The sequence below is a fragment of the Alnus glutinosa genome, chromosome 1 (genome assembly GCF_958979055.1).
Source record: "Alnus glutinosa chromosome 1, dhAlnGlut1.1, whole genome shotgun sequence".
NCBI lineage: Eukaryota > Viridiplantae > Streptophyta > Magnoliopsida > Fagales > Betulaceae > Alnus > Alnus glutinosa.
Window position 1 is genome coordinate 20,220,726 of NC_084886.1, and position 14,882 is coordinate 20,235,607.

The window sequence follows — 14,882 nt, forward strand, 5'->3', positions numbered from 1 at the left end:
TAGGAGTCACACGTGAACAGTTATAGATTTCTCTAGAATCTATATATCGTTTGTGATTTACGATCTTAGGTTTCGAATGTTGTATGTTTCGGGGTAAAAAGTTCTCTATTTGAATATTATTTTTCAAAAAATGTTTTTCATTAAAATACTTTTCAATTTTTTACGCGTACAAAAAATTATAAATATTTTATATATTTTCATTCAGTTATATTGACCTAACAATTTTTATTCACAACATAATAATATTAATATAAAAAAAAAAATTGAGATTTGAGGCGGTCCGTCGGTGTTTCATCGGTAGTCCAACAATTTGAGAATTAGATATTAAATTTTGCATTTTAATGCATGAGATTCACAAAGAGAGAAAACTATATACAAGACAAAAAAAGCTTAACAAAAATAAATTGACTATATTTGTTAAAGCACGTTTAGGATTGCATTCAAAAATAAAACTTTTATTAATAGAAAAAGTAAAAAAGTGCTTTTTACCAAAAACCTCATTTTTCAAATTTTAAGGTTTTTAAGATTAAAAAAAAAAAAAAAAGAAAAAAAAAAAGGTTAAAGAAATGCTTTTTAAGTATTTTACCAGACGACTGGCACAACTTTTTATTTTTATTTAATGCAATGTTTTGGAGGTATTTTTTATTTGAAAAGATATTTTGATGTGATATAAAAATAAAAATAAAAAAATAAAAAAATAATAATAAAAAAAAATTGTTAATACTTTTAAGAGTGTTTTGTATTTTAAGTAATTTGTTATATTAAAAAATACAAAACAAAAATATATAAAAAACAAAACAAAACAAAAATTTTAACTAGTGGAGCAAAAAAGAAATGAGCTTTAGCTAGGCAAATTGATAACAAATTACCAATATAATTTTCATCGATCATGGGCATCGAAACGAAAGAGTACTGGCACGTCCAAATGAATTGTGAGGTAGAATCCATTATTCCAGCACTAAAATATCCTCCACATCCAAAGAAGACTAATTTATTTATTTATTTATTTTCAATGAATAACAAAACTAATCTATTTATCATGCCAGTGTGATTGATACTTCGTGGTTCCCCTAATCAATTATATATACAATTTTGTCTTCCACCAAGTGCACCTTCTTTGTCATCCCCCTCATCACTCTCCATGACCCGCATAATATTTTGGAAATTAACTTAAAGAGAGCCACCTGGCTATTCACGTATCCAGTTTGTAAAACTACCTAGCTAATCATGGGCTTGTTTGGCAAAGAACAGAACATAACAGAGTAGTGGATTGTTAGTTTTAAAATTAGTAAAAAGTGATGATGTGATATAAAATAAAAAGAATTTGTATAAAAAAGTGAAAAATTTTATATTGTAGTGAATTTTTTTATTTGAATAATAAAAAAAAAAAATATTGGTATGATATAAAAAGTGAAAAAAATGAGAATGTTTTGATGTTGATTGATATTGAAAATTTGAAAAAGTGATAAAAAAGTATGTCTACAATAACAAGCACTACTATGTAATGTCCAGGCACTAAACAAACAAATCCCATATATCCTTTATATATACTGTAGACTTCTACAGTATATTCAAAAAATACACAAGCTGAGTGTGAGGGAACACTAAATAGTTAGAGAGTAATGCTATAAGGAGAACTTATATATATTATCTTTGAGTCATTTTAAAATTAATGTGATCTTTAGAATCATTATTGAATCAAAATTTAATAGTGATCTATCGCACGTACATTTAGTAGTAATTTTAAAAATTACATCAATTTTAGAAAGACTTAAAAAAGTTAACCAGATTAATGGAGTTTACTTTTTTGCAAGGCAAATCCTTTCCATTGGCATGGAGGTTAACCAAATTGTTGGCTACTTAATTATGAGAAAGCATTAGGGTAGAAATTATACTAGGCGAAAACATTCTTTTTTTTTTTTTGGTGAATAAAAGTTTTATTGATCAAACTCATTTTCTACACATTCTAGAAAATTGGACTCCCGATTCACAAAAGAACCAAAAAATCAAAACAAGTCCCTCGTGAGCACTATAACAAAACCAATCAAAAAGCTAACACAAGAAGCAAAAAACAGAGAACCAGAAACAAGAAGTAGAAATACAAGTCACTCTCTATCTCCCACATAAAGGTATTCTAATTTGGAGTTTTTTCAATAGTTTAGACTTAAATTCACTCTCTATCTCTCTATCTCTTTCTTATAAAAAAATTAAAATTAATTCCAGATCGTTGAAAAAACAAGTATATATGCTGTAATTATTATTTCTTTTCTTTTTCTTTTTAACAATGATTGATAAAGACTACTAAACTTTACCAAATCCACTTGAAAAATTATTTATTTATTAGATGTTTGTATTGAAACAAAAGAGAATCAAATAAAAAAATAAAGACAAAGCGGAATGAAGAAAAAGAGATACAAAAGATTTTATGTGCTTGGGTCTATGATCTATGTCTACAGGATAAAACTCAAAGAGTTACATTATGCTCTTATTCACTTGATAAAAACTGTACAATAAAATATCTTATTTATAGTTTAATGAGGCATTGAATACAATAATTACATGATTAATATGTAACTCATAAGCATTATGAGAGTTATATAATCAATATATAACGTAATAGAATTATGAGAGTAAATAATACATTAACATGTATGATACGTTGCATTTTTTCTTTAAAATTAAAATTAAGCCATTTAAATTAATCAACATTCTAGAGTCTAAGACCAGGTAAATGATCTCCAGAAGGGAGAAGAAGAAAAAGAGTGGCAATTGCACATTTGTAACCGTGCTCCTAAACTTGCGTACGTGAGCTAGTCCAAAGGAAAGTAGTTGGACTAGACAATGTAAAAAGGCTTATCCCAGAACATGTAATTGAAGAAAAATTAGAAAATTTTAATATGATAATTATTAAATCATTTATTTAGTGTAAAACCTTAACTTAATAAAACAATAAAAAGAAATTTAATTATCTAATTATTAATTTAAAACTCTCACTCATGTGTGACTTCAATTTTTTAATTAATAAGTGAAGTTCAGTATCTAAAATACAAATTTAGGACCTCTATTTTAATATCATATTAATTATTAATTATTAATAATTTTAAAAACTTAAATTAATTATTTAATTAATATGTTAATAATAATAATAATAACTGTGTAACTGAAAAAACAAAACACTAAAAATGAAAACAGTGGGCTCGTTTTGCAAATTGATTTTTGTTTTTGTTTTCGAAAATTGTTTTCGAAAACAAAAAAGAAAAAATATATATTTTCAGCTGTTTTTTAGTTAAAAATGCGTTTGGCAGCTGTTTTCAAAAATAAAAAACAGTAATTAAGACATTTGGATAACTATTTTTAAAATAATTTCCACTTAAGTAGAAAATAACAACTAAGATTTTTTTTTTCTTCGTTGTATCTCATTTAAATGGATTGTATATTAAGAATCTTTCACATGTTTACATTATCTCAAAAGATATTCATAAATGAAATATCAGAATTCAAGCATACCCTTTCACACATTTAATCAAACACCAAATAGGTGGAGAGCAAGACATCATCAATGCTAGTCCACGACATGAAGCTCACTGAATAATTACCAAAAGATGGATACAATCTGCATGATGTATCTTGATCAATTGGATCGTTTCTTTGTAGATTATGAGATGAAGCTTTTCTACATGTGTTTCCGAGTATTCCTTTATCATTTTGCCTAGGAGGAAAAGTTCCTCTAATTCTATTAATTTTTTTTATAAGACTTCCAATAAATTGACACGGAACAAAACAAAAAATAGAATGCAAAAAATCCCACAAACTTGTAAGGAATCGACATAGAACAATATCCATAGACTTCAAAGAATCGACATATATAGAACAAAAACAAAGAATCAATCTATTAAGGGAAACTCATGTAAAGGTTGTCTTTATTTGCAGCATCAGCTATGCTTCACAAAGATCCATACAGATACAAAATAAAGTTAACCCCCAAGGATTGGATAAGTAAGAGGTAATCAGTCCGAAACAAAACAAAAAAAGATAACCTCAAGGATCCAACAAAGTGCAGCATGCAGTTGAAGGAGCTTCTTAAAGTATAAAAATATGAAACATATCTGCTACCATGTTTGGATACTGTAAATGTAGTGTGAAGAAGAGGCAGTATGAGAGTGACAATTACCTCAGGAAATGATGTTAATTATCTCTCCTCATCATTCCCAGTAATCGAACCCCAGATCAACACCACCCTTGTTATTGTGCTTTAAAATCAAAGGTGCCTTTTTGTTGTTTCGTAAGAACTGTTGTCAGAAACAAGTTCAACCTGTTTCTTGTTTTTCCATTTATTGTTTTCTCAATTTTTGTTTTTAAAGTAACAATCAAACACTCATCTACAGTACCCCAAACAAATTTTGCTATTTTGGAAACATAATTTTTGTTTTTAATGTAACAATCAAACGCTCATCTACAGTACCCCAAAATTTTGCTATTTTGTAAATTTTTTGTTTGAATAATAATAAAAAGTTATTGATGTGATATAAAGTATAGAAAAGTTTAGAATTGTTTTATAGAAAAGTAAAAAAGTTTTATTTTGTAGTAATTTTTTTATTGAAAAATGATTTGTGGGGATGAAAAACTGTCCCCCATCCTCCTCTTTTTAATTTAAAAATAAAAAAAGTGTCTTTCGACATGACATCAGATGACACATTTTTTTAAAAAAAAAATTAAAAAGAAGGTAATGGGAGACGAAAACCCTCCCATGTATTAGCTCTTCTTTTTGTTTTATTTTAATAATAATAAAAAATATCAAATGTAATTTTAAAAGTGAAAAAAAGTTAGAGCAATCTAGATTTGACTTTTTAAGTCTTGCCAAACACCCTAAAAACCTTTTTCTAAAATATGTCTTTAAGGTTCACCATAGAAAAAGGAAAAAACAGAAAAAATGGGGGCCTGCTTTCATTTCACACCAAGGATTCCTCTAGATAATGCAAAAATCTAGCTTCAAATATAAATACCTAATAAACCTCCATCAATGACATCTCTCCCTCTATCTCTCTATCTCTCTCCCCGTTTGCAAGCATGCAACCAAGAGATGGGACTCAGAGAATTTTGCAATATAATCTCATTGCTTTTGCTATTCTGGGTCTGCTCAGCACTACTTCATGGGCAGAAGGCAGGCTTTTTGATCCATCCAAACTGAAAATGTTCGTGGATGAGCTTCCGGATATGCCCAAAATCCTAGGCTTTGATGTTGTGTCTGGTGTTCCCAAATCCAAATCACTCAAGATTGGCATGTTCGAGAAGAAATGGGTAAGACGCCTTTTCCATGTTTATTATTTTTGTCGCCTGTGTGAAAACTATCCATATTAATTGTTATAGAAGCTTGTTTTAATTAGATCAACTGTAGGACACTAAAATTGGGAAAAACCTAACAGTGAGCTTGAGGGCATCGTGGCTTCCCATGCCCTTGATTTCGAAGGGTTTTTTGGTTCATGAAAAATTATACTGTCGTTCGGACTAGATCTCCGAAACACAGTGTTATGAGTTCTCTTCACATGGGTCTGATGAAGTTCGAACTTTCGCATGTGGGCGTTGTCTCAAATAGACTTAATGCTAGCTCCATAAAATAGAAAGCCACTTGAGCTCTCCGTTTACCCTTTTGCTATGAAGCACTGATCAGTGACTTATATGTCTCCCCCGTTAGCGTCCCTAACAGGCAACAGCCAAACAATTGCTGCAGTCTATGCAATGCAACCGGCCTCTCTTCCCTCGGCCACTTGAAAAGCTACTTAATTTTAAGGAACACAAATATCCCACGGCCCATAATGAAAGTGCAGTCTGCACGTTGGTTCTTCCGCTTTACAGTGCATGTTGTTTCGTTGTCTGCGTATGCTTTTGACCTTTACATGGATTATTTAAATCAATTATACTTCATATAGCTGAGGAGTCTGTTTCCTACTTTCCTTGCACGATTAGCTGTCCCTTGGTGCTTCTGAACATAAAAATTTACCCCATAAATTCAGCTTATTTTAATCAAGTAATTATGAGCTCAATTAATTGGAGTTTGTTCTCTATATACATCACATGAAAAGAATCAGATGCCTGTTTTATACTATAATCGGTGGTTCTTAATTATTTGCTTTTGCTTTGCAGAAATTCCATCGAGATCTCCCTCCCACGTCGGTCTTTGCCTACGGTCTATCCAAGGACACGGCCACAGTTCCAGGTCCAACAATCGAGGCCCTCCATGGTATCGAAACCTACGTGACGTGGCAAAATCACCTCCCTAAAAAGCATATACTTCCGTGGGACCCCTCCATCCCAACAGCCATTGCAGCTGATAAGAAGGGCATTCCTACGGTGGTTCACCTCCACGGTGGCATCGATGAGCCCGAGAGTGATGGGAACGCAAACTCATGGTTCACAGCTGGATTCAAAGCTAGAGGGCCCACATGGACCAAGAAAAAGTATCACTACCACAACCAGCAACACCCTGGAAATTTGTGGTATCATGATCATGCCATGGGATTGACGAGGGTCAATCTCCTTGCTGGCTTGATTGGGGCCTACATAATCCGTCACCCTGATGCCGAGACCCCACTTGGACTCCCTCAAGGTGATGAGTTCGATCGGCCGTTGATCGTGTTTGATCGTAGCTTTCGCACCGATGGTTCCACGTACATGAATTCCACTGGAAACAATCCCTCCATACACCCCCAGTGGCAGCCAGAATACTTTGGTGACGCTATCATAGTGAATGGCAAAGCCTGGCCACGTATGACAGTACGACGTCGTAAATACAGGTTCCGTATCATCAATGCAAGCAACGCTCGATTCTTCAGGTTCTTCTTTACCAACGGCCTTGGATTCATCCACGTGGGATCTGATTCCGCTTACCTTAATGAACCGGTGATGACCAATGCCATTTTATTGGGCCCATCCGAGATTGCTGACGTGGTTGTTGACTTTTCAAAGTCAAAGAATGGCATTGCTATCCTGGCCAACAATGCAGCCTATCCCTACCCATCCGGCGACCCTGTCAACGAGGCCAATAGCAAAGTCCTCAAGTTTATCATCCTTAGACACCAAGAGGTTGACACGTGGCGAGTGCCCAAGAAGCTGATGGAATATCCACGTCCAAAATTATCCGGTGCATCGTTCACACGATATATCGCAATGTACGAGTACACGAGCGACATCGACGAGCCAACTCATTTATACTTGAATGGGAAACCGTATGAGGCACCTGTGACTGAGACCCCTAAAGTGGGGGCCACAGAGGAGTGGAATATAATCAATCTAACGGAGGATAATCATCCTCTGCACATTCATCTGGGGCTATTTGTGGTGTTGGATCAGACGGAGCTGGTGAATGTGGAGGAGTTCAAAAGTTGCATGACGAAAATGAACGACGCGATCAAGTGCCAGATAAGCAAGTATGCACGTGGCAAAAAGATAGAGGTGCCGACTTATGAGAAGGGGTGGAAGAACGTGTTCAAGATGATGCCCGGAGTGGTGACAAGGATTCTAGTGAGGTTTTCTTACATTCACTCAAATGCATCCTACCCTTTTGATGCAACTTCGGAGCCCGGTTTCGTGTACCATTGCCACGTAAGTCTTTCTTATCTCCTGTATAAATGGCTTCCTTAAGTATTTTCGCATTTCAAGTAAATTCAGGCAGTAAAATATATAAAAAAAAAAAACCCATCTAATCACAAGGCAGAATTCAGGAAATTTTGAAGTAATAAAATTACAAAAATTGCTCTTTCCGATGAAAGCTTTCAGTCACGGGTCTCCAATAACTTTCTGAATACTTGTCCTTTGCCTGCATTATGTCCACACCGGTCCATTTTTTTTATTCCAAAGTTAACCTCTGCTAGGTTTACATGTCACACGTGTGTAAAAGTTAAGTAAAATATATATATATATATATAAAATAAATATATTATCACATTATTTTAAAATTTTAAATGATATTATATTATGTACATCAGTAAATATAATAAAATAAAATATTAATTTAAAAATGACTCATATCTACCATTTCGCTTGAAATTGAGAGTATCACTGCCCTAACTTTTACGATTTGATTACCCTTTCTATTTTGGATTGGTAAAATGAAAAGGACCCAATTTTTTTTTATTTAATTGTTGCATTTAATGATTTATATGTTGCTGCTAAGTCATTTAAATTCCTAGTTCACCTCACCAACCATATTTTTCTTTTAATAGAATAATCTGTAACATGAATATATCAAGTCCATCAAATATATACTTCTAACGTGCTCTTTTCAATATGAGAAATGTAATATACTGTAATTTTATTCAATATTTATCTAACGATCCTTGTAAAAATAAACATATAATTAATATCAAATGATTAATTTGGAATGACACATTAAAATTATTAGACAATTATAAAATAAAAATATATTATCTAGCATTACTCTTTTAATATTGCACGCAAGTGTTTAAAGTTGAAACACCCGAATGAATTTTTCTCTGTTTAACTTCTTATTTAAATTATAATATTAGCCTTTGATCAATTATTAGAAATAGTACAATCCATCTTATAACAAAATTGGGCCTTCAAATTGATTTGCAGATCTTGGATCATGAAGACAATGCGATGATGAGGCCCTTGAAATTCTCCAATTAATTGAGAATACCCACAGAGAGAGCCTATTTGTAAGTTCATTTTAATTACTGTGATTTGGATTTGCTATTAGCCTATTACCCTTCTCGTTTTTTTACTTTTTCTTTCTCTTTATGCAGGATCATAATTCAACGTTGAATTATCAATAATTTAAATCATCCTTCTTTGTGGTTGAATCTTTTGTGAAGATTAAAAAAATAAAAAATAAAATAAAATGCTATGAAATATATATATTTATTTCATACGGCTTGTTTAGAAGCTTATTATGTTGTATTTATTTTTTGTTTTTAATTTTCTGTTTTCAAAATTTTGAAAAAAAAAAACTTTTGAAATTATGTTTGGAAAGTTTGAAAAACATAAAACGGAATTGAAAAAACATATTTGGGAGAGTTGATTTCATTTTCAAAAAACTGATATTTTTTTTTAAAATTAGCATTTGGACGAGTGATTTTCACAGTTTATTTTCACGTATATCAAGGGAAGCTAATGAGCTGGCGCATCGGATGGTAACGGCAGATCAACTACTCAGATGATCCATAAAGCAAGGGGCACATTTCGAGTACATCACGGTTGCAGGGACAGCATGTACTCTCTCACTTTCAACCATAGGATTAGGAAAAAAAAAAAAAACACAAAGTCCGTGTAGGCGGTAGCCTGTAGAATTGCACTATTGCCAATAAATACCGGTAGGCAGTAGCCTGTAGGATTGTACTATTGCAGTAGAAAGTAGATGGAGGACAAAGTCCGTGTTTTTTGTTTTTTTTAAAGCTTTATTTTTATAATTGCCCTACAGAAAAGAAAAATTATTTAAATTTGCATTTCCTCCCTGGCTGGCTGGCTTTAGGTATTGGAATTTCCGATTTCGTTTATCATCTGTAAACGAAATGAGCCGGGCTAGGTATTGCAATTTGGGGCTTGGCTCACAAAGCCCTTAGCCTTGCCCTAGTGGAGTACTCGAGTGGTTCGGCTCGTAATTTTTTGAATTAAAAAAAAAAAATAAAACTTAAATGGTAAACTATAAGAATTCTTAAAAATAAGGGATAATTGCACCGTTGGTCCCTGTGGTATGCCATAATTATATTTCACTCCCTATGGTTTAAAAAGCTCATGGGAGATTCTCGTGGTATGCAATAATTACAAATCGATCCCTGGCGTCAAATTCTGTTAAATTTTTTAACAAATTTCGTCAAATGCCACGTCAGCGACACGTGTCGCCAATAAGATGGCGACACGTGTCCATTTTTTTTTAAAAAAAAATAAATTTATTAAAAAATAAATAAAAATAATTATTTTTAAAAAAAAAAATTCAAAAAAAAAAAAAAACTCAAAGGGTGGCAGGACCACCCCTTTGGGGATGGTCGCAAGGGGTGGCCGCGCTCCACCCCCGGCCACTGGGGGTGGCGCGCGGCCACCCTCAAAGGGGTGGCCCAGCCTTCAGCTTTTTTTTTTTTTTTTTTTTTTTAAAAAAAAAAAATATATATATGTATTTTTATTTATTTTTTAATAAATTTATATTTTTTTTATTAAGATAGACACGTGTCGCCATCTTATTGGCGACACGTGTCGCTGAAGTGGCATTTGATGGAATTTGTTAAAAATTTTAACAGAATTTGACGCCAGGGATCGATTTGTAATTATTGCATACCACGAGAACCTCCCATGAACTTTTTAAACTATAGAGAGTGAAATATAATTATGGCATACCACAGGGACTAACAGTGCAATTATCCCTGAAAATAAAACCAGACTTACATTACACAATTTCATCTAAATAATTAAAAATAAAATTAATTTTAAAAACTTTACTTAAAAAAGCAAAAACAGATGAACATTATACAAAAGAACAAAATGTGAACTTTGCGATGAACAACTTGTATACATGCTAAAAAAATTTGTTAGTTCTTTTTACTCATTTGCATTATTTACTCAAAGTTTTCTAATCATAGTAAACATGTCAACGTAGTTTTAATAAATAACACAAAATTGGTTTAAAAACGTTAATAGAACATAGTGCATTACCTCAGTATTTCAAAATAATAAGCTATGACAAACAAGATTGTCCAACAAAAACCCCCGACCAGAATATGCAATGGTACCAATTTTGAATATATTATCACATTATGATACTTGTACTTAATAGGATTATCAATTCAGAGTAGTCTCGTTCTAAATTCGCTTGGGTTTTTAATACGGTAGATTCGAATCTTTCAAGATGTGGCATCTTACGTGATAAGTTCGAATGTCTTCCTTCATTCTAACGCCACATAGGTCGTTCCGACTCGTTTGTATGTGGCAGTTGATTCCATCAATTCCTAATTGTTTTTACATCCATTTTCCTTTGTTTTTATAATTATTAGTCCAATCCTCCTAGTTATGATTACCTTCTAGCCCAACTTATTTTCATGTTAAATTGTATGTTTTTCTTTTACATTGAGTTTTTTTTTTTCTTTCTTATTAGACGGAGTATTACAACAAGTTTTTTGGGCTAGGTAACCATGCGTCTTTGAGGCTTTTAGGTTAACAAACCTAGCCCTCTTAGCCTAGGGTAGTAGGGTGTTACACCAACCAATGGGCTCAAACACAAAACACAAGCTGCAAGAGCATGCCTAAATCTTAACAAAAGGATCGGAACACCAAACCTCAATTGATAAATAGGGCAAAATAAGCTTAAATACTATTGAGGACATTGTTTGGATCCAGAGTTTGCCAGAAAGGAATGATTACATGAAGTACCCTCCTCTTAAAGGGTTCTTCGTCATAAAATAAAACAAAAATATAAAATATATATTAGAAAAAAAAAAAAAAAAAAAAAAAAAAAAAACCATGACTTTCATACTGATCATGGTCAAAGAAGATGCATCTAGTAAGCTCAATTTTTTCTCAAAACCAATGAGATGAAGATTAAGAATTAATCGTATTAATTGATCAAGTTTCTAGCAGAGTCAAGACAAAAGTAAAAATAAATAAATAAAATAAAAAATTGTGAAATTTAATTAGGTCTATGCTAGAATTGTTTTGCAAGTGATGGAGCAATGAAAGCAATAGCATATTAAATGTCACTCTCCAAACTTTTTTTTTTATTTTTTTTTTGGAGGAAAGCCTCGATCACCAAACTTGAAGCTACAGCTCGTTCCTTAATTCCCCCGCCCCAGATACACCTGCTGATGAAGCAGATTAAATTAATACCTGGTCCCACATCGATCACAATTCACATGCATAAAAGATATTGTACGTTGGATAAGTGCATGTCTAATTGTTTTTGGAATAAAATTTGTTTACATAAGGATAATTGTATTATTGATTCATGTAGTATGCCATAATTATTTTTTCCTCTTTATGATTCAAAAAATTCATGAGAGGTCCTTGTGGTTAACAATAATTATAAATTGATCCCTGAAGTCAAATTCCGTTAAAATTTTTAACAAATTCTGTTAAATGCTACGTCAGCGCCTATAAGATAGCAACACGTGTTCATCTTAATAAAAAAATATATATACATATTTAAAAAAAAAAAAATGAAGGCAAAGGGGTGGCCATCGAGCCACCCCTAGTAGATCCAAGGGCCACGGGCCACTCCCAGGCCATTGGGGGTGGCTGCGCGCCACCTCCGACAACTGGGGAGGCCGTGGCCACCCCCAGAGGTGGTCGGGGGTGGCGCGCGGCCACCCCTAGTAGATCCAGGGGGGCCCGAAGGCCACCCCCATGCCAGTGGGGGTGGCTGCGCGCCACCCCTTTGCCATCTCTCTTTTTTTTTAAATAAGTTTATTTATTTATTTTTTATATTAAAATGGACACGTGTCACCATCTTATTGGCAACACGTGGTGCTGACGTAGCGTTTGACAGAATCTGTTAAATTTTTTAATGAAATTTGACTAAAGAGATCGATTTGTAATTATTGCTAACCACAATGACCTCCCATGAACTTTTTGAACTAAAGGAAGTGAAAAATAATTATGACATACTACATGGACCAATTGTGCAATTATCCTTAATAACTATAGCTTCAAAAGTACTTCTGAATATATTTAAAAAGTGAAAACATTTCTTTTCAAAACATTTGCCAAACGGCACCTATCAAGTATCACCTAAACTTTTGTGCTAGTCTTCGAGGAAGAAATGTGTTATCTTTAGTGTTATAATATTTAATTAGCCCATGTTTGTGTGTACCAAAAGCGGTCAACCATATAAAAGTCCACGCAAATGAAAAAGTCGCTTCAAATAGTGCATGATTTTTTTTATTTTTTATTTTTTGAATCGTTCAAATAGTGCATGATATGATAATACTCACTAATTTTTATTTTTATTTTCTGTTGATCCACGCTAACTAAGATACGGCTAACATGTATTGAGATTCTGATGGAGTGCAATACCCATAATATAAGCCGTTCGTTATGAATGAAGAGTCAAAATTTGCTACGTCATCAAATGGCTCTATCTTTCCAACCGTCAACTTCTACCTCCACCATGGCCAGGGTAGTTCTACTGTCACCGTAACTTCACCATGCAATACCTTGAATATTGCACGGAGTGCAATAGCTCTAATATGGTTCGTACAAATGAACGACTCAAAATCTACTACGTCATCAAAGGGTGGCTTAAACTGAAACTTTGTCTTTCTCTTTCAGGCCGCCAACCCCTACCTCAACCATGAACATCGTCACTCCATCGTCACCAGGACCATCACCGACACGCTGCCATTGTAGCACCTGGATTAAAAAATGCTAAAGAAAAATAGAAAATTAAAATTTAGTAAATAAAATAGAGAATTTAAAACTCTCCTAATTAAATTAGACATACTTAATCCTAATTAAAGTTGGGGTATTACAAGCGTATTACCCATGCTCAACCCTGTGTTTCAAACCTATAATTCCTGATAGAACTAGGCTTGCCCTGCATGGATAACTTTAATTCGTATTGCAAACTTTATATTTTTCTTTATTCCTAAAACTATTTTTGAAAATAACCTTTTAAAATATAGTATATACTTCTCGTAAATCTCTTCCAAAAACCTTTTTCTCAATTACAAGTATTGAAAAGAGCAGTCTCGAACAATTATCTCTTCTCTCTAAAAGGTTTTAGAGATAGAGAGGAGATATTTGAGTTTGTTCTCTGGGGGCGGGGGGAGGCTTTACGTCTCCCCCTCCTGGTGTTGGTCTTCCCCCTAGCTCGTAAGGGCAAGGATGGGTTTTTGTCCTCCCACTGGTCTTCAGTGGTGAGTGTTTTGTTCTCCTAACCTTAGGGTTGTGGAACTGTGATCCCTCTCGGAGTTAGATCCGGTGAGATTGGTGTTTTTTTCTTTGTTGTTTTGTTGTTTATTGGTGCAAGCAGAAGGATCCAGGTTCTGGCCTGTGGGAATGGCGGATGTCGGTGGTCTCCGGCGGAGTTGTGCTTTAATTCTAGATCTATAAGTCTCGGCTGGGTGTTCGTTGACAGGAGCTCTTCTTTTGTGGTCGCCGGCCTCCTCTGGTTTCGGTAGTCACTCGATAGAACTGTGCGGTTCCTACTTGAGCGGCGCGTGGCCAGCATGCGCAAGAGAGCGTCCTCCCTGGTTTAGCGCGTGTGGGTCACGGTTTGCATATCCGACTTCGTTTTGTGTCGATCAGGGCTTTTGGACGTCGTTCGATGCTGGAAGGGCTCCCGGAGTAGGTGCGTGCTTTTCACGACCTGTGCTCCGGTGGCGGTTCTCATGGTGTTGTTTATTGGTTTCTTCTGTTTGTATTTGTACATTTGTTTCTTTGTTCATAGTCTACCCTTTCGGTAGCTGCTTCAAGTCTGGATTTTCCGGACTTTGTGGATGGAGTTTCTTTAGCTTCATTCACTGCTTTGGCCTATGGCCTTGTGGTTGCCTTCGGGCAGTAATTGCAGCTTGTATCCCCTTTGGGGTTTCTTTTATGCAATGAAGGTTTCTGGAGATTGTTCAAAAAAAAGAAAAAAAGAAAAGAGCAGTCTCATATCAATAAAATATTAATATCACGCTACATAAGTAAATGTATGCAAATAGTGTCACTGCTGGTAAAGAGATTTACTTACAAATGCACTTATAAATTTAATTAACATTCTAGTTGGTGAATATATTTACTTACAATGCATGTAAAAACACATTTGATACTTCAGCTGGTGAAATGATTTACTTGTCTTGCTTTAAATTCTCTATTCACATATCACGTGCCTAATTTACGTACTGAGCTTTCTACAGGCTCCATTTTTCTCAAAATTTCTCCAGGTTTTTTCTCTTTGC

The 14,882-nt window shown here is 33.9% G+C and overlaps 1 protein-coding gene across 1 annotated transcript; it reads left to right on the forward strand.

Moving 5' to 3' along the window:
* Positions 1-4,958: 4,958 nt before the first annotated feature.
* Positions 4,959-9,425, forward strand: LOC133876549 (multicopper oxidase LPR1-like). The gene is made up of 4 exons (XM_062314852.1): positions 4,959-5,298; positions 6,142-7,599; positions 8,593-8,675; positions 8,763-9,425. Exons 1-3 carry the CDS (start codon positions 5,068-5,070, stop codon positions 8,644-8,646), a joined length of 1,743 nt encoding a protein of 580 aa, XP_062170836.1. The 5' UTR covers positions 4,959-5,067; the 3' UTR covers positions 8,647-8,675; positions 8,763-9,425.
* Positions 9,426-14,882: the final 5,457 nt, after the last annotated feature.

What these genes read in the sequence shown, in the direction of transcription:
- LOC133876549 (XM_062314852.1), top strand. Translation starts at nt 5,068, where the DNA reads ATGCAACCAAGAGATGGGACTCAGAGAATTTTGCAATATAATCTCATT. An exon ending in GCATGTTCGAGAAGAAATGG is followed by an intron (nt 5,299 to 6,141) that starts GTAAGACGCCTT and finishes TTTGCTTTGCAG; the next exon opens with AAATTCCATCGAGATCTCCC. An exon ending in GTTTCGTGTACCATTGCCAC is followed by an intron (nt 7,600 to 8,592) that starts GTAAGTCTTTCT and finishes ATTGATTTGCAG; the next exon opens with ATCTTGGATCATGAAGACAA.